The following is a 24025-nucleotide window of genomic DNA, read 5'->3' on the forward strand; positions in this document are numbered from 1 at the left end:
GGGGCCACGACATGGGAGTAACCTTTCTATTCGGAAACTGGGGAAAGTTGTATCACCAGACACTTACAAATGGAACTTATGGTGATTTAATCGTGTTGACTTTTTTCTTCGCTGTGCCGGTCTAGATTCCCTTCAAAGCACGAGCTCTGCACGCAGATAGCCTAGACAACTTCATTCTTCAGTTCCAAAGCTTTGTCCGCAGCGGGCTCCTTTGCACGACTCGGATTGCTTTCCTTGTCTTCGTATGGGGTAGCCCCCATATGTTGCCACGTTCGTTTGATCATCAAGGTTACTTCCTTCTCCTTTCCATTGATCAATAGTTCAGTGTCACTGCTGCCGAAAGCGGTAATGGATTTGTGCTTTGTTTGGGTCAGCGGTGAAGCATTGGTATGCTTGTAGCTATCAAAACGTACCAGGCCTAAGGTCAACTTGATCACTGCATCAGCCCAAGCAGGCTGATAGAGATATGATGGTTTCTTCCCTTGAAGAGAAAGTACAAGATTATCCGCGGCAAACATGGCCTGCTTCATAGCTGAACGGGCGTTCGGGTTCGTGACTCCTGTTTCAGCAACATCACCACAGACATAGATGTTGGGAAGTGAGTCTACGTTAATCTGCATTGTCGGCTTGACCTTGATGCGCCCTGATTTGGCGATGGCATCGGGCGCGAGCTCCCTCACCAAGTGAGAGGATGGTTGCTGGCCAATGGCGTTGACCTAAGAAACGTCAGAAAAATGGCTACAGCCCAGGTAGCTCTCGGTGGCGGAACTTACCAAGAAGTCACACTCGAGCTTTCGACCAGATCGAAGGGTAACGAACCCATCGACTGGGGCATCAGTGGTTGTGCGCTCGCCTAGGATGACTTGAACACCGAGATCTTCCAGACCTTTGCGAGCCCCGGCCTGAAGTTCAGGGCCAAAACGGTTCATGACAGCATCCCTTGAATGAACCAGAGTCACGCTCTTCTCAGGGTATTGATCCTTTGCGTCTGTAGCAAGTTCAACGCCGGCAGCACCGCCACCAACCACGACCAGATGCTTTGCAGTCTTGATGCGCTGCTGGAACTCTTGCAAAAGCTTGACGCCTTGGCTTTTATCCGTCGAACCAACTCTTGAAGGCAATGACATGCCGACCCCTGACCCGGTAGCAATAACCATGTGATGGTAAGGAATCTCCTCGCCGGTTCCTTGTATCGTGACTATCTTCTCACTGATGGTTGATACCCGGTCATGAATCCATCGCACAATCGAGGAAGATTCGGCAGGGAGATAGGGGCCGTAGGGAATAAAAGTCTTTGCCTCATGGCCCTCGACTACGCAGAATCGTGGCAGAGTCCACGTGAACTGCCAGTGGCTGTTTGGCTCAATGATGATCAGGCGATAAGGGCCATCCGTTGGGAGCGACGATGCAATGAGCCGGGCGGCATGATATCCTGCGAATGATGCACCGACAATAACGATGTTGATTGTTTCCGTGGTTGCATCCTTGGATGCTGTGTTGGAGGCGATCTTCTTAGTCGTGTAGGCACGCGCAAAGAAATCCGCAAAGAGGCGCAGGGAGTAGCCGATTAGTCTCACGAAAAGAAGGACTTTCTTCGCCTTCTTGTAAATTGCGGGCATTTGCGCGGTTGCAATTTTGAGAAAGTAAATATCTTTTGAAGTTAGCGGCAGTTGCAGTTGGGATTTACGGCCAATGAGCTAATTTCCGGTGGACGAGGACGAAGCGCGAAAGAGAATGAAGAATGGGAGGGCATGACAGCAAGCAGCCGATGGGACGGAAATCACTAAAACTTATCAGATGGATCTGATAAGACCCCGAAGAACGTACCATGAAAGGCACTGTCCGACGGTGGTAGATTCGGTGTCGAATTGACCGATACCGCTTCGGCCGAAGGGTCTCTGATGGCCGTATATTGCTAGCGCTGAGCGAGTCGCCCTGAACGGCTTTAGATCCCGGAATTTCGACCGCTTCGCTTCGGCCTCGGGTTAATCCCTGCAAGAACGAGCATCACGTCTCTTCACGCTGTGTGGGATCATCGCGGGATCTTTCGGTCGAAAAAGAAACCTCGTAAATTTTCACAGGGTGAGCAAAATGGAGAAGAACTGGGAGGGACCCAGCTGATTGAGCTGGACGGGATTCCAGTGCCATGATGCGGACTAGCGCATAATACGAGTAGGACTCCGTCAGTATGTCTGATGTCTCTCATCTCGATTACGTACAGAGCACTCATTCCTCGGCCCATGCAAAGATTGTGTCTTTCCGCTCAGCTTGGTTCAGTAGAAAGTTGTACACGGTCACTTAGGCCATAATATGAGCGAAAGGTAAGTCACCTTTCACAAGCATTTCTGGACCTGTAATCGGCGCAACGGGGCGTGATGAACCAGGCCACCAACCAGCGGTAACCGAGAGTTCCGTCAACCGAACAGCTTGGCGACCTGAAGCCCCTGTCCTGGACCCTGGAGCTCACCTTAATTGTCGTGCCGAGCACCGAAATGGGCCATAAGCGTGGCGAGTCATTGAACCAACCGACCGCGAACAGAACCAGACGTGTCTTTTCTTTCATTCTCCAGAACACCGGGGAAAGGGACTTTTGGAAAGAAGCATAGTGCTAGTCGCAAATAGTAGCTACAGGGGAACTATCCGAGGTCCGAATCGCATGTACATGTACTGTTGCCCAAAACAAGAACGCCATAACTAACACGTGAGAACTAGACCTGCACCTCCTGCACCTGCACCTCGATGGCCACAGTGCCGCTTCCAGGCTTCTTCTCAGCCGTTACAGCATCTACGACGGGCGTGGCGGGCAGCCTCTTCACTTCACTGAAAGGAGGGTAGCCCGCCGCGCGCCACTCCTTGAACGTCATGCCGCCAGCGCAAGCTGGCATCTTGGCCATCAGGGGCACAACATGGTCCTCAGATGCCCCCGTTACCTCGGGCTTGTGAACGACCTTCTCGTCTAAGGTCTCGTACCCCATCTTTTCGTAAAGCTTGTATGTCGAAGGTGATGATTCGAAGTACAGGGGGATTCCCAGGCTGTCACTAAGTTCCATTCCCCACTTACACCAGAGCGCACCGACCTTCCTGCCCTGGTGTTTGGGGTCGACGGCGATAATGTGGCTATCTGTGATCCTTAGGGTCAGCTTATTGCCAAGAGAGATCACCATTAAGGTTGTTGCGACTCACAGATGTAACGGCGTCCACCGAAGAGCTTCTCTCTCACATCGTGCAGGGGGTTGAGAATAGCCTCGGCCCGCTCCCTTTGCTTGCCTTCGAGCCAGGTGGCACCGTGGTTTCTGCGCTCCTCCTCGCTGCGCTCCTTGAGATAGATGTCGCCAAGGGCCATGCCAACGATCTCTCCTGTCTCAGTATCGACGCACTTGTAGGTGTACTGGTAGTCGCAGTGATGCCACCAGGCCAAAGTGCCTTCTTTGTGCGCTTTGCGAAACTCTTCAGAGTCTGTGCCGCCTGGGAAAAGAATCTCTACCATGATCTCACCCATCTCATCGTGCTTGAAGGCGTTGAAGTAGACATCGAAGACCTTCTCGATGTCCTGAATCAAGGCGGGGAGGATGGCGTAGCCCATGATGAACAGAATGTACAAACCAGAAGACAGTTGGAGGATAGTAGTCCGTCAAAAATGGAGCTGGAGTGCAGAGATGATCCAGGAAGATGGTAAATCAAGAGGTGAACAAAGTAAGATTCCCATGACAAACTCCCTTCATATATACTGCACACTTCTGGGACTTCATGGAAGCAAACGGCATCCGAAAGCCCCGCCGATGCCGAACCGGTCAACTCTTTCAAAGGATCTTGATTCCATCAGGCCCTCATCAGGTCCTTCTGTTGGTCTGGCCATCTACTCTACGGGGAAAGTGGTCAGCTCCGTGGACACAACACTCAAGAGGCATCCAAGATACCCAGCCCGCTAGCGCCTCGTCCCATGCGACATGATCCCGCCTGAGTCTGTTTTGCGGCGCTGTCCCGGTCCCTTGTCTAGACCCGTTTAAAGTTATCAGATCCGCATTTCTAGCAATCAAAAGCTTTTTTCCCACGACCTCGTGTTCCCCCCGCTTTACCACACCCTAGTCCTGGTCTTGGCTCTTTTGTGGCAATGTCTTCACGGAGTAGCTGCAGATTTTGCTACGCGAACAGCATGAGTCGATACCGCTCTCCCAAGCGACCGGAACGGCCGCATCCCTGGCGTGAATTAGTTAAATGGGCAGGCAAATCGGCATCAATCCGCGAATGCCCTAGTTATCTATTTGCTAAGCCCGAACCTCCACCATGTTGTGAACTTTTTGTCTCGACCAACAGCGGGGGCATAAGGGACACCCACCGCACCAACAGCCTTCTCGACCATGAAAGACGCCAACAGTTGCTCACAGGTGCAGCTTAGATATATGGAGCGCCAAGAATTGTGTAAGCGAGCAAGACATATCACGCATCGCCTCTCATTTGGTGGCGTTGACGCCACCAGAAGACGTTGATGTTGGAATTAACGCTAACTCTCAGCTGGCGTGCCAAGTCAAGTTATCTGATCCGTCTCGCTTCCGATCATGCCGTTATCTGATCCATCAGTTTGACTCGGCTTCCGGCCTCAATGACCCTAAGTTAGCCTCCCTCCCGGAGCATGGATAAAATCGGGACTAGCGGTGCTCTGTATGACAGGGTTGTGGTTCGTTGAGGTTGCATTTGTCTAAGCGAAGGGCCAGACTGAGATTCAAAAAGTTCGTTGCATTTGGCAGCTTGCTTGGCGCCTTCTTTTTTCAGCAAGAGACTCACTCTTCAAATGGGGAAATGCTTTCGTCTCATGTTGGAACTGGGGTGTTCAAGGAGAAATGACATCCATGCCAAGATGGCCTGATCGTGCATTTGCGCCCACACTATGGTGGAGTTTGCGCCCTGCCAGTGTGTGCACCAGGCTTGCCAATACAATGATTTCCTTGCAACATTGTTGTTGGTCGGCAGCCACCGCATCAGGTTGGAACGGAGCGCACCTGCCCCAAGCCAATCCGTTCTGTTTCCGTCAAGGTTCTCTGTGAGCTATGATCTTGAAAGGACAAGCAATATCTGTTGGTACCCTGTAGGAAGAATTACCTTTTTCTACAACACCGAGAAAGAAAATTAAGGAAAGAAGAGGAAGCTGGGTGATGAAAACGAAATAAACCACGTGTGTGAAGTACACTGAGTCTTTTGACGACGCCCAGAGTTGCATGTTCCTGCGACAATCCTCTGAGAACCTCCCAATGGTAGTGGTCTATCAAAGTTGGGTAAGTCTTCGCCACACTGAGAGGCGCTACCATCGGGCAAATTTCACTTGGAAACTCCGTTCTCATTCCATGACGCTGATAAGTAAGCGAGTTGCTATCATTGGGTACATGTACGCAAGCACGGCAGGCAGCAGCCTCGTCTACCACCTATGCTCATGAAGTGTATTCACTCAAAGAGAAGCTTCCACTTGAAATACCACTTCTCAGGCTTGACAGGAGTGTTGACTTCGGCCAAGATTTCGTCAATACCAGAGACCAAGTCAACCTCTGAGGGGGACAGAGCTAGCTTGTCGCAACGTCCGACAGTGAACTTGTGGCCCAAGTAAAGGCACGCAAAAATTAGGATCCCGACATATGAGGTGATGAATGTGCTTATATCCCAATAGCCCCTCACAAAAACCTTGTAACCATTCAGAAGCAGCAGAATGCTAAAACCGCAAGCACTAACCCATGAGGAGTAGGGCTGGAAACGGGATCGAAATGGCATGTTTGCGATCCCTTGATGGTCGGCGGCCTTCCGGAATCGCATATATATGACGCAGCAGCAAATCCAACTTTGAAACGCGCCCGTGCTGATGAGATTGGCAAACCAGTTGAAGACTGCTGCTGCCGAACCGCCTCTGGAGATATTGAGGAATGCAAGAAGGCTAAAGAGTGAGCTGAAGCCGGTTGCATAATATGGGATACCCGACTTTGTACAGCGGGCGAAGATGGCCGGAGCGTTGCCAGCTTTCGCTAGAGAGTAAAGAGCTCGACTTGCAAGGTACAAGTACGAGTTGCCGGCCGACCATGCGGAAAGGACGATCATTGCATTGATGACGGAATCGAGACCTCTAATGCCAGCGTCACGGGCACCAATGGCCCAAGGAGACGCCGCAGCGCCGGACCCAGCAGATAACAACTGCTTGTGAGTACTGGGGACAAGAATTCCAATCGCAAATGCGCCCAATATGTAGAAGGTGATAAGTCTGTAGAAGTAGCGAATGGTTGCCTTTGGAATGTTGGTTCTAGGACTTTCCATCTCTCCGCCTGTGATGACCATCAATTCTGGAGCGAAGCCGAAGGCGTAAACGGAAAACGTGGTGCAACTGATGAAAGCGCAAAGATGTCCAACAGGTCCTTCAACGAGGTATGCGTTTATAGGCCCCGGGTTGCGCCAGTGCTTAAAGTATAGGGGCTCTGCAGGTCCTCCACCGAAGAATAGCACCACGGTCATAATGAGAAGGCCTAGAATTCCGATGACTTTGGTCGATGCAAACCAAAACTCGGTCTCTCCATAGACTCGTACAGGTAGGCAGTTGCAAAGAATAATTACACCGCCTACAAGCACAAGCCAAACTGCGGTATGGACCGGGGGGTTCCAGTATTCGATAATGAGAGCGGTGACGTTGATTTCAGCCGGGACGGTGATTGCGAAGATGTACCAATAAACCCATCCCAGTGTAAAGCCCAGGCTCTTGGAAACAAACCTGTTTCCATAGTATACCACAGAGCAACCTGGGACAGGCAGATAACTTGACATCTCGCCAGTTGCCGTTGCAACACCGTATAGAAGAATCGTGATCGTCGAATACGCGAGCAATAGGAACAAGGGCCCGCCCATTTGGAGAACCTGCCCTGACCCTACAAAGAGACCAGTGCCGATGGTGCCTCCGAGGGCTATCATTTGGGCATGACGTGACTTGAGACCGCGCTGCGTTTCCACAATACGACCTGGCTCTTCGTCTACTTCTCCATGAGCTACTGAGGTGACCCGGGTCACCTCGTTGTCCACTGGAACGTCGATTTTGCCGACATCTCTCTTATCCGAGGACTCCGAAGGTAATGGCATTTTTGAGATTCCAACAGTAACAAGACAAGGTCTGGAGACACGAGGACAAGGACAATTGGATGTAGAAATTCTGCGCTGCAGCAATGCAGAAAAGTCTGAGCCTCTACATTTCGATGAGGGGCCCAATAGGCAACCTTTTCTACTTGCGAAGCTAATCATCCGTACAGACCATTGGCAAATGATTGGACAAGACGCGTCCGTGGATCTTTCTATGTCGGTGAGCTTAGAAGACCGAGCTGGAGAGAGGGGGATGGATATCAGATAACGGTGAGCCAGGGTGTTGGGCGGTGCTATCAGCTGATGATGATAATGCTCACTACTACCTTCGATTACACACACGTAGTAGACTTCCCCATGGGGCGACATGGATAAGGATTGCCGGTGAGGACTGGGGTCAACGGGGGGTAATGGCCCTCCTGCAAGAGCTAGGGGTTACGAGTCAAGAGATAAGCATGGGTACCAGCACCGCTCACCAAGCTCTCCTGTCATTCACATAGCTTAAGCCCAGCACACAGCCAATGCGATGACGGGCATTTGAATTTATGTTAACAAGGCTGGGGGCTGGTATCATTCTAAACTGGAAGTCCGCCAATATTCCGATATCCCGATGACGTTTCAAGCGCGCCTGCGGCCTCGCACCCCTTGAGAACTAGCTGCCCTGCTCATGGAACATTGCTTCGAATCGCCGTAGAGTGTCTTAAGATATCACAACGCGCGGAAACATTGGTCATATGCCCAGGAAAGTGTTCGTGACTGTCAAGTGTTGAGGGAGAACTTGATTCTTCTTCAGATAACCGCGTCCTTCGAGCTTACAGGACCGAGCAACAACAGCCGTGCCGTTACATGACAACCACGACAAAGGCAACAGACACAGACTAAATTGTAATTACTAATTCATGATAGGCTTGTATCGGAATGGTTGTTCACGAAAGAAAGAAGAGATTCCATTGCTGTGTCAATTTATGCTAAATAGCAACCTGCATGCCTCGTTCTGCCCACACAAGGAATTCGAAAAGGCCAAAATTATTTCTTGAAATCTCCCTTGGATAACTCCTCCTCCAGGTCATAGTACACCTGGAACTCGCAGTAGCAACTCTCTGGGTCGCTCTCTACATCGAAGTTGAAGTCGGCTTCTTCATCCGTAATCAGAACCTTCGGTAGGCCATTTGCCGCTGCTGCTTCTGCTAAAAGTTGGACCTGGCAAGACCTCTCCATAGATGTGAATAGAAAAGCGGCTTCGTCAACCGTCTGCCCTACTGTCAGGATGCCATGATTTCTCAAAATGCACCCTTTTCCATTCGGCCCTAGAGCAGCCGCGATACGATCGCCCTCTTCGCTACCCAGTACAACCCCGCCGTAGCTGTTGTAAACGCTGTGTGCGTCCCGGCGGAACTTACAAGCGTCCTGGGTCAGCATTTCGAGTCGTCTGCCAAAAACGGACCAAGCTTTTCCATGGGCACTGTGAGAATGGCAGACAGCATGGGCGTCCGGCCGGGCCTTATGCACTGAGGCGTGAATGAGGAAGCCGGCTGTATTCGGCGGTGCTCGACTACCTCCAAGGACAGCCCCGTCGAGACCAACAAGAATCATATCGCTGACCTTCAGGAGACCGAAGTGTCGGCCCAACGGGTTGGTCCAAAAAGCGTTGGGAAATTCTGGATCACGAACGGAGATATGACCACTCATGCCCTCAATGTAGCCTTCTCGGTACCAGTGCCTGAAGGCAGCTGCCATGTGCTCAAGCTGCCACTGCCGATGCGACTGGAAATTAGGGTGTCGTGGGATTCCAGCAAGAACCACGTCTCCGTGGGACATGGCTTGAAGAGGAGTTTTGTTCTTGAGTTCGTGCCCATGTTTGGTGTGCGAATCCTCTTTTGGCTTGATGCTGGGGATATGCATCGTCGTAGAAGTGACAGTGGTTGAGCTCATTGTTGCGGAATGGCGAGAAAAGTAACTGGAGAAGTTGTTTTTGGATCGGTCGAAAAGACGAAATGTGTCTGTCAGCTCCGGGATGATTTAGCCACCTTGCTTAGACATTCCACACGTTGTCTTGGTTCAGATTCCATTTAAATGATCTTTGACCTCCCAGAAGTGTAAGTGGCATAGCACGTCTCACGTCCAAAATCGCTCAAACAAGCAAGCTTCCCCGGAAAGGGAGAGCGCTCGGATAGTTCGACCAGGTTTCCATTAGTCTCTCTCCTATGCCACTTGCGTCACATACCACGTCAGATCCTCCCACAGGCCCTCTGATTGGGAAGCTTTTCAAGCAGGACATCGCGAGAAGAACGTTGAGATAGTAGATTGAAGAGTGTGGGTACACGTAAACAAATCAGAATCGTGCCCATTAAGCCTTCTCGAAGTTAGATCTCTACCAGAAAGCTGGGCAAGGGTCTGCCATTCTCGATGAAAACAGTACAGCCACTGCATAGTACTAGGTATTTTCCATCACACTTAAATCAGGTAAACGTTGGAGTATTGGGGAATTGCTTTCATTCTAGGTAACCAGGCCAAATACGGGTGTACAATACCGTGCTAGTCACTTGCGCAGAGGAATGAACCCTGCATTGCTCTGACAAGCAAACCCTTCGACTGATTCCACATAAGACTGGCATTTTACTCAGCACTCAGCCACAAGATGAGGCATTCATTAGAACTTATGAACTTATCTATCTGAAAACGTACGTAAATGACCATAAGTTTTGGAAAAGAAAGTGGATGTCTACATCAATGGTTTCTTACCAGATTCACGAGGAATGACTCGAAACTGTTTGAAACCGACTGCTTGTAGATGATAATGATTTATGCGAAAGACTAACAAGCTTTACTATGTAGGTGTATGGCAGCGATCAGAGCTTGTTTCCCATATTCACATGAACAGCCTTGATGTTCGTGTATGCTTCCAATCCGGCCTCCCCCAATTCCCTGCCAATACCGCTCTGCTTAACACCTCCAAATGGTACCCTAGGGTCACAGTCCTGACTACTATTGATCCAAACCATACCAGCTTCGATTTCCTGGGCAACGCGGTGGGCTCGCTCGAGGTCGGTCGTAAATGCAGCAGCGCCGAGACCGTATATAGTGTCGTTAGCCAAAGCAATAGCCTCTTCTTCTGTTTTAAAACGAAGAACAACCACAACCAGGCCAAAGATTTCCTCCCGAAAGATGCGCATGGAAGGCTTCACATCGGTGAACACTGTGGGTGCCACCCAGAAGCCCTTTCCGCTCTTATCGCCGGCGACGGTGGTGGGCTCCCCGCCAGTAGCAACAGTGGCACCCTCCTTCTTTCCGATGTCGATATATTGGAGAACGCGGTCGTATTGAGCTTTAGACACTAAGGGGCCCTGGTATGTCGATGTGTCCCACTGGTTGCCCAGTTTGCTCACGGTCTTTGTTGTGTCCAAGAAGCTCTTGATGAACTTGTCGTAAATTCCATCCTGAACAAGAATACGGGAAGTCGCAGTACAAATCTGTCCCTGGTTGGACATGATACCGAAATGAGACCATTTGACGGCTTGGTCCAACTCAGCATCTTCAAACACAAGAAGAGGTGACTTGCCTCCTGTCTCGAGGGTAATGTTCTTTAGCGTTTTTGCCGCATTGCCCATAATATCCACAGCAGTAGCCGTAGAGCCTGTAAATGCAACCTTATCAACGAGAGGGTGCTGAACAAGGGCTGTTCCAGTCTCTCTTCCACCGTTGATAACATTGAAGACACCTGGAGGGAAACCAGCTTCCTTAACAAGCTCAGCCAGAACCAAAGCACTCAGAGGAGTCTGGTCGGCGGGCTTAAGGACGATCGCATTACCACAAGCCAGGGCCGGGCCTAACTTCCAGATGGCCATGCATAGTGGGTAGTTCCAGGGGATGATCTGGGCTACCACACCAATAGGCTGACGGATGGTGTACGCGAACTTTTCGTGGGTAGTGCTGATCGTCTGGCCAAACGACTTGTCTGCCCAGCCAGCGTAGTAGCGTACCACACCAACGGCTTCAACCAGGTCACCCTCGATCGCCTCCTTGTACGACTTTCCTGTCTGCGTATGAGTATGTACACTCGTCGTATCGAAAGAGAATGTGGCATACCGTTATCCCATGCATCAATAGTAGCGAAGAGCTCTCGCTTTTGCTCGATGAGGTCGGCAAGACGTGACATCTTTAGACCACGGTCGGAAGCAGATAGCTTCTTCCAAGAATCATTTTTCATGACCGCCGAGGCCGCTCTGACAGCTTTGTCCACGTCGGTCGTGTCCGCGGCCTCAACCTTGGCAATTTCTTTCTCAGTCCTATTTGGATATCAGCAGTGATGACCGGAGTCTTCTTTCGGCATGGTGGAGCTCACGCAGGGTCAATTGAGACAATACTCTGGCCGCTAGAGTATGCGACAAATTCATTGTTGATGAACAGACCCGTGGGCTGAGTGTACTTCACCCCATTGGGGGCTTGCAAGTCGAGAGATAGGGTCGGAGACATATTGGGCGATTGCGAAAGTAGTCTACGCAGCACATAGAAGTAAAAAAAGAGGCACGAAATGTTCTTTGCAAAAGGCAGCTGACAGTGGCACGAATCTGAGCCTTGGGGGATAAGCTCATTTGTATTGGCTTCGGAAGCTATCTTTGAAGCTTACATAGAAATGGACACTCGGGTAAACTCGATCAAGATCGTGAACGCTTTCTCATTTGAGAGCTCATGTAGTCAGCGAGCTGATCACTTTAAATCGCACTCTTGATCAAAATGACGATTTCTACTATCGTGGGTGCATCGCGTCTCAGTCGCGGGGTTACCCCGCGATTGTGCCCTTCTGTTTCTGGAACTGTTGTATCAACAGCCCTGCATGGGAAGGGAACATGATTCGATATGCAGCTTGATCTTCTCTAGCAAGCTGTTGCAATCGAGCTTAGTAGGCTATCAGGCGTTATCCAAGACTTTTGCCCGGTGGTGTGGGTTTCCGAAAACAATGCCGTGGAAACCTTCCTGATCTGTTGTTGGGAAGACGTTGCTCACAACTCCCCTGCCTCACTACTTTTGGCGCTGCGGGGTTCTCAGGACGCCACCGATTAATCTAGCCCGTGGAGACATGCCTATAACTGAGCAATCTGCTCTTGTCAACTCTGAACTTCGTCACGCCCGATTGACACCATTGTGCAATTTCATCTGCGCGCGGATACGTGGTAGCGCCTGATTCAGCTAAGCATAATTCCATTCGCACTGCGAGGAGTTTGTTCCCTAAGCCCACAAAGTCGGAACCCCTGAAGACTGTCAAAAGATGCCTAAACCAGTCAGATACCGGGCCGAGCACACTCGGACATTTACTGGATGCCGATCTTGCCGGGCCCGTCATGCCAAATGTGACGAGGGCAAACCAGAATGCAATGCCTGCATACGTCTAGGGGTCACCTGCGGTGGCTATACTCCAAGCTTGTCCTGGATCGCAGACGGTGACGCCACCGGAAGATTGGAGCCTCGGGACCCAGAAACATCTGATTACCGCTATGCGCTTTTTTCCGGTACGTCTGGCCAGTTCACTCTTCGTACCTATATGCCGCTGACTCTGATTCGCATTTTCTAGATGCGGAACGTCGTGCAATGTGTGCCAGGCTGTCCAGGAGTCTTGGCTCGAAATCCGCAGGAAGCATTCTGGCCGACTTAGACTCGGCCTCCAAAAGAAGTGACACCAACAGCGATTTTAGTGTTGCTCAAGGCCCGTTCGGAGTATTTCGCATGGATGAGAGTGATATGACTTCAATTGCCAGCCGTTCATCTTCATCTGGGTCAACACATCATACGGCCTCTGACACAGATGACAAGGGAACGGAGGAGTCCATCGGGCTTCCTGGTGATCTCATCGAGTTTAACTGGTCACCACCAGACCAGGATCTAGACTTCCAGTCTATCCTTGACAATATGGACCTTTCCATGGGCCAGGACGATGTCCTTAGCTCTACCGAAGCCTTTACAGGCTCGATCTCTGATCTTTTGGCTGACATCCCAACTGATTTGGAGGCCATTTCGGATTTTTATCTTGCAGAGGAAGGGGTCGTCCCCGAAAAGGACATGTCCACACTTAGGAGGGACACTGATGTTACCAATCAAGCTGCAGTCGGGGACACAGTCCCATCACCTCTTCTGTCAATCAATCTCGACGCAAGGTCAGATATGCCCGAACAAGCCCAGGCGCTATTGCGTTATTACAAGACTCACATAGAGTCCGCACCAACATGCATCCAATCCAGCAGGTGGAAATCACCATGGAAGCTCCTCTTTCTTCCGTGCGCATTCGAGACATTTGCAGAACTGTCTCTTCTCGGCGGCACATCGCATACTCGGTCAGCAATCCTCTGCGCACTTCTGTCTCATAGCGCCTTTCAACTTCACAAGTCTGACTCAAATTCGCAATCGGACTATTGGAATAATCTAGGAGTCAAGCATAGGGACAGAGCCCAGAAACATCTGAGAAGCGCCGTCGAGACTGAGGCAAGCGACTCAGAGCAGACCAAGTATAAAGAATTGTTGATGGCCTTCATAGCAATGGCAATGATATCGGTAAGTAGATGTCAGTGGACTGACTAATTCGAGGTTTACGCTGACCAGCTGGAAAGATCTACCAAGGAAATCGAACCGCAAGAATCTTTCTGCTTGATGCAGAGAGGCTGATCAGGGTCCGAGGCTTGGCAGAGGAGAACCCCGAACTCATTCGCGTACTTCATCACGTGTACACATACCTTCGCGTCATTGCGGAGGGAATATATGCTCTAGATGATGGCTCGATTGATTCCGAACAAGCTGAGACTTTCCCCCAGGTTCCTGAATCTGGTTCATTTCGGATCAGCGAGGATCTGCTAAACATTGGACTCGACCCTGGTGTCGAGAAGAACTCGAAAGTTGGATATGGTGACATCCATCTCCAAGTACAAGGGCGCTGGAAGGAGACTCTGCATTCTCGAATCCATGGCATTCCGGAGTCACTCATGACATTATTATCGCAAACGATATCTCTTGCAAACGAAAAGAACCGTCTGGAGACTCGTGCTAGGTGCGACCCGAAGCTGGCGGCAGACTTGAAACACCACATCAAGACTTTGGAGGAAAGAATCTGGACTTGGTCTTCGTCCTCCGAAGTATCGATGATTCTCACCGGCGACGTGTCATTCTGTACCAAAGGTCCCAACCTTGTTTGCCATCCTCGGAACCAGGCGATGATTTCGGCGATTCATCGAGCATTGATTATCTACTTCTACCGTCAGGTACACGATGTCAGTGCTATGATACTCCAGGACGTTGTACGGCAAGCTATGGAACAACTAGAATCATGCATCTGTGAAATGATCAACAGCGATGACTTTGCTTTGAGTCTTGCGTGGGCGGCATTCATCTGCGCTCGCGAGGCAATCTCGCCGGACCTTCAGGATAGAGCTAGACACATCATTACCATCACAGACGGCCGAGGTGTTTACTTTACGTCGAGACCAGCCATGGAGGTCATCTCATCGCTGTGGGCGAAGCGGCAAGCTATTGGAGGCATTGACCTCGGAGGTAGTGTGCAAGCCTCCGATATTCCATGTTCTGTATAAATAATAATTGGATGTATGATGTGCTTTCTTCAGAACTTTGTCTTGTGAACTATGGTAGCTATAAGCTTGAAAAATCCAGAAATTGATCGTTACAAATATCGTTGATCGAAAACATCGGCGGGGGAAAACAAGCTGGATGCCGAGTTCACGGGAAGGACTCCCTGATTTGATCACATGGTAAGTTATTGTATGAAGAAAAGGTGATGAGGTTTTGTGTGTTCTGCCTATAACTGATGCTTCCTAATACTCATTATTCGACATCAATGCAGACTATTCTAGTTAAAAAGGAACGCCAGCCTTCTTGAGCAGAGCAGCTAGCTCTGCCTTGTGGTTATCTTCCAGGAGAGCAAACGGCTTCCTGACCCCACCCGTCTTCCAACCGCGCACTTCCATGCCCGTCTTAACAGCCGATGAGTAATGGTGTGACTCAAGGAATTTGGTAATGGGCCAAATCTTAGCCCAAACCTCTCGACCCTTTTGAATATCATTTTCAACTGCAAGAGCATTCCAGAGCTCGACAGAGAGCTCGGGAATGATGTTGGTCGCACCCCACACAGATCCGGTAGCTCCGGCCGCCAATCCGTAGAATGTCAGGGTGTCCCAGCCGTTAAAAGTCGTAATGCGATCTCCGGTAGTGAGAAGAAGCTCGGTGAGGGCCGGAGCATTGCCGGAGGTGTCCTTCATGTACTTAACACCAACCTCCGAGAGGCCGGCAATTTCCTCCACCGAAAGGTTGACACCACTGGCAGATGGGATATTGTAGTACACAATAGGGAGACCACTAGCGCTATGGATTTCCTGAAGCAGACCGCGAAGCTGCTGGAGGTTGGGAGGGTCGTAGAAAGGGGGCACAACCATGACGGCCTTAGCGCCAACCTTTGCAGCATGAACTGCGTGGTCGATTGCGCCGGTAGTGGTCAAGTCGCCAGCTCCAGCAATAACAGGAACGCGACCAGCAGCCGCTTTAACACAGACCTCGATGACGGTCTTACGTTCCTGAACCGTAAGGGCGGTAAATTCTCCGGTACTACCCCCTGGGACAAGGCCGTGAACGCCGGCTTCGATTTGTCGGTTCACATGCTCTGCAAGGGCAGTCTCGTCGACGAACCCATCAGGCTTGAAAGGTGTGATGAGGGCAACGAGAATACCCGTGATGTCGTTGTGCTTAGGGGCGAGCATGGTGAATGTTGGGTTCCACGATATAGAGATGAGGGATGTTATGATGGCAATAGACTTGAAGTTTCGAACTCTGTGAGGATGAGGAGGTTGCTGCTTGATTGAACAAAGTGATAAACCTAAGAATGACTGGCTATTATATATGCTGTCCTGTCTATATTCAAAAACAACATTAAATGTTCTCAGAGATCGTGAAGGGAAAAGTTCAACGGGTTCTCTGGTGGAGCGCAATGAAAGCGGATAGAGTCCTCGACGAAATCTACTGGATTCCAAGCACCTCCTCAATGGGAAGGGCAATACCCAGACTGAGCACTTTCCGATCCTTTCCTGCGACAAACATTCAAAACATGGCCAGAACGGTAGTCTCATCTGGCAATGCACAACGAAACTCTTTGGGTGCCCGAACAGGCAAGCCTCCACGTCCGGGGTGTGGACCCGTTTCCCCGCAAAAGCCAGGACATTCACTCCGACATCCCGATGCGCCCGCTTCTTGGAAAGCGCAGTTGCATCGTTATTTGACACATGCGTTTCTCAAAACAACAGCATATCTCATCAAGTACCGGATTGGATATGAAAGACTGTGGGCTATTTCGTTGCACCTTTTGTTGTTTTGGATGCTGCCTGTCAGCACTGGCTGGGAGGACAGAAAGAGGATCTGGGCCTTGTCACACACCGCGCAATGCCAGGTGTATTACGTAGGACCAGAGGAACACCGAGATTCGAATTCATACCACGATGAAAACCATTGGGTTATTCCGTGGCTAAGCCATCAAAGCAGGTGTATAATGAATGATGGAATGATGCTTTACAATAAAACTAATGGAATGAACTACACATTGCCGCAAAATCAGACATTCACAGCTTTGCCAATATCCCGTCCGCCTTCTTGTACACAAGGTGATCTTGAGTGATGTCCTTGACGCTTTTGCAACTGCGGAAACGGTCAGCATCTGTCTTCAGCTTCCCTCATACACGCTTCGACTCACCCGGCCAGCAACATAGCCACCTTGAACTCGTACATGAGAATTTTCAGCGCTAACTCGACGCCCTGCTGGCCGTCGTACTGGAAAATGAACTGTTAGGAACGTTTTCGTACTGCTGTGTGTAAGGTATTTGATGGATCACGAACCGCAAGGCCCCATATGGGGATCCTGCCCACGAAACAGTGCGAGGCACCCAGAGCGAGTGCCTTGAAGATGTCGGTACCTCGGCGAATACCCCCATCCACAGTGATTGGAATCTTTCCTCGCGCCACAGGGGCACACTGTCTTAAAATGTCAATTGAGGCCGGAACTCCATCCAGCTGTCGACCACCGTGGTTAGAGATGACCACGCCATCTAATCCATGCTTAATGACAGCTCGGACGTCATCAGGCCCGTATATTCCTTTGACCCATATTTGCAGCTTCGTGTGCTGGCGCAGCCAAGGGATCAAACTGTCCCAGTCAACCGACGGGTCATAGTCATGCTTGCTAGGCTCCGCGGGCACCTCGTCGCTTTTCCCAATCTGATCGCTGGAGGCACGGAGCTCGCTTTTCCCATCAGAGAGTAGGTTTGGCCAGGACATCTCGTCCGGGAGACTGAAGTTGTTTCGATACTCGTTCAAACGTCGGCCTAAGCAGGGAGTGTCGGCGGAAAGGAAAATCGCCTTGTATCCAGCAGCTGGTGGTCACTGTATTAGCTTGTACGAGTGTCGAACAGAGAAGGACTTTAGATACACACCTTCTGCCCGTTGGAGGATTTGGAGGGTAATCGACCGATCCTTCAAAATGCACAGCTGCATTACGTAGGGATTCCCAGCACCTTGAGAAATAACATCCTCCAGTGATGCGGTTGCATACGATGATAGACCCATACAGATTCCCATCTTTGCTGCAGCTCTCGAAGTTGCAATCTCGCCGTCTGGATGAGCTAGACCATGCATGGCTGCAGGGCTGAAGCCCAAGGGCAACGCTGTTTTGAAACCGAAAATCTCACCGGATATATCGACATTATCGACATTGACAAGGACACGAGGTTGGATCTTGTAGTAGTCATAAGCCTCCTCATTCTCCTTCACACTAGGGATGTTAATATTCATTAGCCAGAAAGCTTCATGTGGAAGGCGTACGTGAGTAGATCCATAGCGCCCTCGTTGAAGTAATCTCACAACTAATGTTAGCAGATGACTGCATAAGCCACACGACAGGATATGCGTACCTCGATACATCTTTGGGAGTCTTCGGCTTCCATGGTCCTTCAGATCTTGAATGCTGTGGACCAAGGTGTCCCAAGAAACTCCTCTATTCGCCATATCGCGCTGAGAGATGTTGCTTTTCGTCAGGTAGAACCACGACAGGCAATGTTGATAGCATTAAGATTCAATCGACAGCTGCAAATGGAAATTTTGAGTTGGAGACTGAGGGTTCAAGTAGTACGTAACTGCGAGCATTCCCCAATCCAACTCAGCCAATGACCGTGCCTACTTTGATCAGCAAAGGCTCCGACACATCAAATTGAAAGACACATGCATGGCCCCGAGCTTCAGACAAGCCCCAGGACGAGTAGTACCCATTGGAACAGAAGCCCTGCAATGAACAGCGCTCCTCAATGAATTACTTCGAAAGAAAGCGGAGCTGGCTGGATTAGGGTCGACTGTTCTGGTCTTAGTGACGGAGTTGCCTCTCGAAGGCCGTCGATACCTGACAAAACAAGATGTTCTCGGCAGAAATCATCAAGCCTCCGGCATCAGATTATCCCGATACAGTCCCATCATCTCTCCTCTGTCACACGCATCTCCTGAAAAGAACCCTGGCGGTATCTGCGCCAAATCATGCATTGCCACGCAGATACCGACGAGGTTGGTCGGGGCCGCTCAAAACGTATTCTGAAATATGTACAAAGCTGAACGCCGGTCCTTCCTACGACTAGAATCTCGGGATGATGAATGCAATGAAACCTGGGGGCGGGGACAAGAACTGGCGAAGTTTGCCCACTTAACGGCTACCCCGGAAAGTTGGTAGATAAGCCCGATGCAGGCGGATGCATGAAGACGTGGAATGTTCCCGCTGCCTGGCGGATTTTACGGGAGATAAACCCCCTAGTCCTAGATAGGCCGCAACGTTCAAAAGAAGTAGGTTATTGAGAGCTATCTTGCGGGGTAAATGCAGGCATCCATGTTCCCCGATACCCATGCTGAACGGGTGTCTCAGAGCTCAGAAGCCTGCCGTTTTCAATAGGTACGGACGGATGATAATTATTTGTGTCAGGTTACATCAGATGTTGGCAACTGGTGGAGGTGATGTTTACTATGAGGTGTCGCAGGAGCTTGACGGCTTTGTATCTAGGCGATCACTGCGATTGACGGCAAGACTCATCCAAAGGGAAATGGGATGCAGGAGAAATGAAAAGTAGCTTGTTTGAAAATCAATTGAAAGTTATGATAACTGCCCATGGTTCCTCATTCTGGCCTCTAAGGGACGTACTTTAACAGACGGGTTTCAGTCCAGCGTCCGCCAAAGACCGGCTGAAGATGATCAAACAGGGCACTTGCGTCTTCTTCTCTAACGCCCTGAATGTCGTCGTAGACGAGAAGCCTCGAGATTACGTCTCTACTCTCACGTGCCAGAGCTTGTGCCTCTTCAGGAGGCTTTCCACCGTTTTGTGCAGTCAGTATTATGGAAAGATGGAATTTTGACCGCGCGACGGCGGCGTCCTTCCTCAGTGCACTGCCTAGTTTCAGCGTGGAATGAATTAGAAACATGATCGGAGCCATTTCGATATAGTTCTTGTGCAATACCGTGAAGTAATAGGTCCCTTCCCTCGCTATCTGTAAGCTCCTCAAGGTTCTGGCGGTAATAGTCAATAGGACGAGAAGGCGCCGTGAGGCCTTGGTGTCTGGTTGTGATTAGGATGCTTCCCATCGTTACAGAAGTCTTCATTGGTACGAAAGGTTCGGCATGATACCACTTATCCACGTTGTCGAGAATCATCAGCCACCGGGCTTTGGTTGACTTCAGAAACTCCCGTCCTAACCTCGTGAGGGTCTCTTGATCCGTTCCAGAGGCCGCCGACGCGAGGCTCATGGCAATCTGATTGAACGTCTCGGAGGCACTAATTAGTGCCTCAGCTTGAACCCAAAAGATGTACTCGAATGACTGCTCGTATTGGTACATGAATCAGACTGTCAGAGCTGTCTTTCCCATCCCACCTTCCGCGCTGAGAACATACACGCAACCCGGCTCGGAGAGGATCTAATACAGGTTCGCAAGATCCTTCTCGCGACCTTTGAAGCTGTCATCCTTGGGGAACATTCTCGTTTCAATGACAGGAAATCTCAAAGTTGGGTCAGTGCCTGAGCGTCCTCTTCCGTTACGTGAGCCGGAATCAAAGATGTGATGGTGATTGGGCGTGACATTCGACCTCGTCAGCTTCTGCACACGCTATTCGCGTGCTGATTCACCGGGTCCAGAAGCTCTGACCGATCCGTGCCCTGACGGCTCATCCTCAGACGCATCACGAAGATCATCCTGATCAGTGATTTCCGGTGGCTGCGGAGTCTGACCAAGATTGACGATTTGTTCATCGGCAAAAGCCTGCAAGAAGCGCACTTTATACCCACGCTCAAACATGTTGTCGCTAGCGCTTTGCGACATGATTTCGTCGTTTTCATCATCTTCGGTCGATTCATCGCCACAAACGAATCTCAAAGCTAGTTGCTCAAGGTGTTCGGCAATGTGTTCCTTGATCTGAGTCGACTCTAGTGGTAATAAAAACGACTCTTGGGTGACACCCACTCAACCAACCAGCCTGCGCTACAGTATTTCATGAACAAAACCAAGCAAGAAATCTGATAGGGCCATGACTCAAGGTTCAGGAACTTGATATGCGGTTACTTGCCCACCCATTGAGACATTGGACGCCACTGGCGCTGGTTTGGCGCACGTAGCTGAGGTGATTCGGTTGGAAACAACTACTGATCTCAGCTGTTACCGCAGTTGAATCTGTGTTCAAGCTTCATCAATCGGGTCTCGAAAGGACACCAAGTATACACAAGTGAGACTTTTCCGTTCTTGCAACATCGAGGAATCAGATTGTAAGTGTTAGAAAGAGGGCTCTATGAACTTCCTTTAGCTTCAAGGAACATTAAGCCCCATTACCGCCATGGACCTCAGCTTCGTCTAAGAAAGAATCCCCTTCTTGGCGATGCAAAGCCTTCTCACTGCGGATGACCTTGAACTCCAGGGGTAAACGACCAACGAAGCCAACCTCGGTGCCAACTACCTCATGTTAGCTCGAGGACTGTGGAACTGCAAGAGAGTTGAACTTACGAAACAAGATGGACACGAGTTCGACCAGCACTGGAACCCATGGCGTGAGAGCAAGTGCCTGCCCTAAACTCCAAGCATCCTCTGACTTCCATGACGCGCCGCTGAAGAACGCGACGAGAATGATCCAAGCGCCCCACATGCAAATGAAGTTGAAGGACGCGTACATAATCATAGCCCCCTTAGCAGCCTTTTTGAGCCAATTTGCCTGCCACATCTTACGATTGTTGCATCTGTAGAAGGATAGGACGACGCTGAGGCACAGCCCAAAGAGCGGGGGCATCCATACCATGGCTGCCATGGTGAACATGGCCGCTGATACAACAGCCTGTGATGGATGGTTTTGGGGGCAAAGACCAATGACGTTGGAGTTGTGGTAATAGTCGACTTGGGCGCTATTTGTGCACAACACCCAAGCTGCGGTGTGGATGACGAACAACCCGACGAGGACGGCGCCCTTAAGCCAACTCCGACGAACAGAGTTGAGGATGAGCGGAAGTATCGTTGCCAACGGATAGAACGCAAAGGCGGACACGATGAGCTGCAAGGAGGAGTTATAACGATAGGCAATTGGAGAGACTTGGCTGTAGATGACAGTAGCCTGGATCCCGAGGGAGAGGAATGCAGCGGCGGTAAAGAGGTCGTATGTTGTACCTCTCAAAGCCTCATTAACGCGACTGACGACGCCAGGCTTGACAGCTTCAGGCGATTCCTGGGTTCCGTTGGGCGAGCTGGCCCTATGCTTTCGGTTGTTGAAATACCGCAGCAGGGCAAATGTGCAGTAGATGGTCAACAATACGGTTTCGAGACCGTAGGAGGCGAGAAGCTGCTACTGTTTAGCATGATCAACATAAGAGGCAAATGTGAAGTGCTCACCCCAAAGCCAGCGAGGCCGCCGTCAATCTCGGAGCCAAAGGCCTGGCACAACTCCGGCCGACATGACGAGATATCTGCCACCTGACGGGCCAGAGTAGTCCTGTTCAAGCGAACCCACTCATGCCAATCGATGATTTGCGCATTGTTTGGCTGCGTTGAATTGACCTCGGGAACAACAGCACGCCAGAAGCTCGCGACAGTGGGAAACGGCGGCTCGTTGTCGTCTGTCGTGACCCAAGCAGCGTAGGCGCCGAACGCGGTGCAGTCTCGGGTAACTTCAAGCTCAGCCCAAGCTGGCCCTCCCCAAGGAACGCTGCCCATTGCTGTCACGGGTAGGCGGGGTGAATGCGATGCTGTTTGTCGATTCTGTGTGTCAGCCGTGGCTGTAAGAGTCCTGAACCACTATTCGTTGTGATGTTCAGAGTCGCAATGTTGACGACATGGCGGCGGAAAAGTGCATCAGCAGAGAAAACTTCAAATACTGGTGCCTTGGTGCGGCCAAGCCCCTGAGAGGATTCAGATCATTTTACATACCGCGCCAGGATCACAATCCCTCCGACAGTGGGAGATAGCGCCCGGAATGGTGTCGCCTGCAGTGCCGAAATGGTAGTGTCTCTCAGACCGTGTTTTGATAGGCTACTGGCACCAGGGACCCTGCCTTCAATTGACTCTATTCCTGATGGGTGTACACCTCGCAGGGGGGTCTACAGACTTCCTAGGGGGCTGTGGCCGTGCAAGCGCCACACACTTATATAAAAAAATGCAAGTTACACAGTGAAATTTAAAAAAGCTCTCTAAATGCCCTAAAGTTTATATAAGGGGAAAATGGATTGATAATTGCGCATATGCTTAGCATATACGCGCCCTTAGGGCCCCTAAGGTAGGGCCCCTAAGGTAGGGCCCCTAAGGTAGGGCCCCTAAGGCAGGGCCCTTAAGGCAGGGCCCCTAAGGTAGGGCTTATAAAGTAGGGCCCCTAAGGTAGGGCCTTTAAAGTAGGGCCTATACTAAGCATATACTAGGTATAACCTCTAAAGCTTAGAGAGTAGGGCCCCTAAAGCCCCTAAGGCTTAGAGGGTATATACTAAGCATATATACTAAAAAGCTTATATATAGAGGGCTATATTAAAGCTAGAGCATATACTAAGTATATACTAGACTTTATACTGTATAGGCCCTTTATATATATATAATAGAGGGCTGAAGTTCCCCTACGCCCCCCTTAGAAGTCTATAGACCCCTAAGCGAGCAGCTAATAAATTTACTTAGATATATATTAACTATATATCCCTAGGTATAGGCAAAAACTCTATACGTGGTTTTCGCAAAGCTTATCGCTCTTATTAAGCAGATTATCTATTTATCTAAGCTACTCCTTAGTAGCTAAGAAGTGCTATTTTAACCCTTATAATCTAATATACCCCCTTAGGGATAATTAGTATAATTATATAGTTATCCCTATAGCTTAATTAAGCGTTTCTAAATAGCTTTAATTACTTCTTATTATTATAGTTTTAATAGTTTTATAAGTTATAAAATAATAGTTTTTTTTATTATAAGTAGTTAAAATAGTAGAATAAAATATTTTCTATTTTACTTAATTAGTTTAAAGTTTCTAATTAGTTATAGTTTTACTAATTACTTTAGCTCTCCTTAAAAATAAGAAAGTAAGTAAATAATTTTTTACTATTTATATTTCTTATTATTTTTCTTTTTTTTTTTCTTTAGTTTTTAAGATTTTATAAATTATATATTATTTTTATATTACTTTTTTACTATTATATTAATATTTACTTTAAATAGATTAAATATTTTATAATATCTTCTTATAATACTTTTAATACTAAATATAAGGTTTATTTTACTACTTCTTATACTAGCTATATATATATACTTAAAACCCCTAAGTACTATTATTTAGCTTACTTCTTCTTTAGCCTCTCTAATAACTTTAAGGAGGATAAGCTAGCTTTTCTTATTAGTTCTAGCTATTAGTTTATA

At 49.5% G+C, this 24025-nt stretch overlaps 10 protein-coding genes across 10 annotated transcripts; 1 reads left to right on the forward strand and 9 right to left on the reverse strand.

The window, feature by feature from the left end:
- Positions 1-161: 161 nt before the first annotated feature.
- fer8-1 (Fe-regulated protein 8) lies at positions 162-1619 on the reverse strand (the record flags this gene model as incomplete). The annotated part of the gene is made up of 3 exons (XM_036646304.1): positions 162-359; positions 414-716; positions 774-1619. 3 exons carry the CDS (start codon positions 1617-1619, stop codon positions 162-164), a joined length of 1347 nt encoding a protein of 448 aa, XP_036488668.1.
- Positions 1620-2708: 1089 nt separating this feature from the next.
- SID5-1 (putative acyltransferase SID5) lies at positions 2709-3583 on the reverse strand (the record flags this gene model as incomplete). The annotated part of the gene is made up of 2 exons (XM_036646305.1): positions 2709-3121; positions 3184-3583. 2 exons carry the CDS (start codon positions 3581-3583, stop codon positions 2709-2711), a joined length of 813 nt encoding a protein of 270 aa, XP_036488669.1.
- Positions 3584-5436: 1853 nt separating this feature from the next.
- prnB-2 (Proline-specific permease) lies at positions 5437-7101 on the reverse strand (the record flags this gene model as incomplete). Its single annotated transcript, XM_036646306.1, has 1 exon — positions 5437-7101. The coding sequence occupies one exon, from the start codon at positions 7099-7101 to the stop codon at positions 5437-5439; it is 1665 nt and encodes a 554-aa protein (XP_036488253.1).
- A 1023-nt stretch (positions 7102-8124) lies between these two features.
- On the reverse strand, positions 8125-9030 carry CGCS363_v014458 (Meiotically up-regulated gene 14 protein; the record flags this gene model as incomplete). Its single annotated transcript, XM_036646307.1, has 1 exon — positions 8125-9030. One exon carries the CDS (start codon positions 9028-9030, stop codon positions 8125-8127), a length of 906 nt encoding a protein of 301 aa, XP_036488670.1.
- A 917-nt stretch (positions 9031-9947) lies between these two features.
- Positions 9948-11571, reverse strand: CGCS363_v014459 (putative aldehyde dehydrogenase-like protein; the record flags this gene model as incomplete). The annotated part of the gene is made up of 3 exons (XM_036646308.1): positions 9948-11131; positions 11185-11384; positions 11441-11571. The coding sequence occupies 3 exons, from the start codon at positions 11569-11571 to the stop codon at positions 9948-9950; spliced, it is 1515 nt and encodes a 504-aa protein (XP_036488671.1).
- A 1248-nt stretch (positions 11572-12819) lies between these two features.
- Positions 12820-14669, forward strand: CGCS363_v014460 (Arginine metabolism regulation protein II; the record flags this gene model as incomplete). Its single annotated transcript, XM_036646309.1, has 2 exons — positions 12820-13641; positions 13698-14669. The coding sequence occupies 2 exons, from the start codon at positions 12820-12822 to the stop codon at positions 14667-14669; spliced, it is 1794 nt and encodes a 597-aa protein (XP_036488178.1).
- A 279-nt stretch (positions 14670-14948) lies between these two features.
- On the reverse strand, positions 14949-15848 carry dapA-1 (4-hydroxy-tetrahydrodipicolinate synthase; the record flags this gene model as incomplete). The annotated part of the gene is made up of 1 exon (XM_036646310.1): positions 14949-15848. One exon carries the CDS (start codon positions 15846-15848, stop codon positions 14949-14951), a length of 900 nt encoding a protein of 299 aa, XP_036488177.1.
- Positions 15849-16700: 852 nt separating this feature from the next.
- Positions 16701-18138, reverse strand: FUB8-4 (Oxidase FUB9; the record flags this gene model as incomplete). The annotated part of the gene is made up of 6 exons (XM_036646311.1): positions 16701-16776; positions 16832-16908; positions 16975-17507; positions 17568-17905; positions 17956-17989; positions 18045-18138. 6 exons carry the CDS (start codon positions 18136-18138, stop codon positions 16701-16703), a joined length of 1152 nt encoding a protein of 383 aa, XP_036488180.1.
- Positions 18139-19296: 1158 nt separating this feature from the next.
- On the reverse strand, positions 19297-20479 carry CGCS363_v014463 (uncharacterized protein; the record flags this gene model as incomplete). Its single annotated transcript, XM_036646312.1, has 3 exons — positions 19297-19556; positions 19624-19981; positions 20306-20479. 3 exons carry the CDS (start codon positions 20477-20479, stop codon positions 19297-19299), a joined length of 792 nt encoding a protein of 263 aa, XP_036488179.1.
- A 490-nt stretch (positions 20480-20969) lies between these two features.
- On the reverse strand, positions 20970-22348 carry CGCS363_v014464 (uncharacterized protein; the record flags this gene model as incomplete). Its single annotated transcript, XM_036646313.1, has 3 exons — positions 20970-21103; positions 21155-21977; positions 22028-22348. 3 exons carry the CDS (start codon positions 22346-22348, stop codon positions 20970-20972), a joined length of 1278 nt encoding a protein of 425 aa, XP_036488374.1.
- Between the last annotated feature and the right edge of the window lie 1677 nt (positions 22349-24025).

The sequence above is a fragment of the Colletotrichum siamense genome (genome assembly GCF_013390195.1).
Source record: "Colletotrichum siamense strain Cg363 chromosome Unknown KSG_Cg363_contig10, whole genome shotgun sequence".
Lineage (NCBI taxonomy): Eukaryota > Fungi > Ascomycota > Sordariomycetes > Glomerellales > Glomerellaceae > Colletotrichum > Colletotrichum siamense.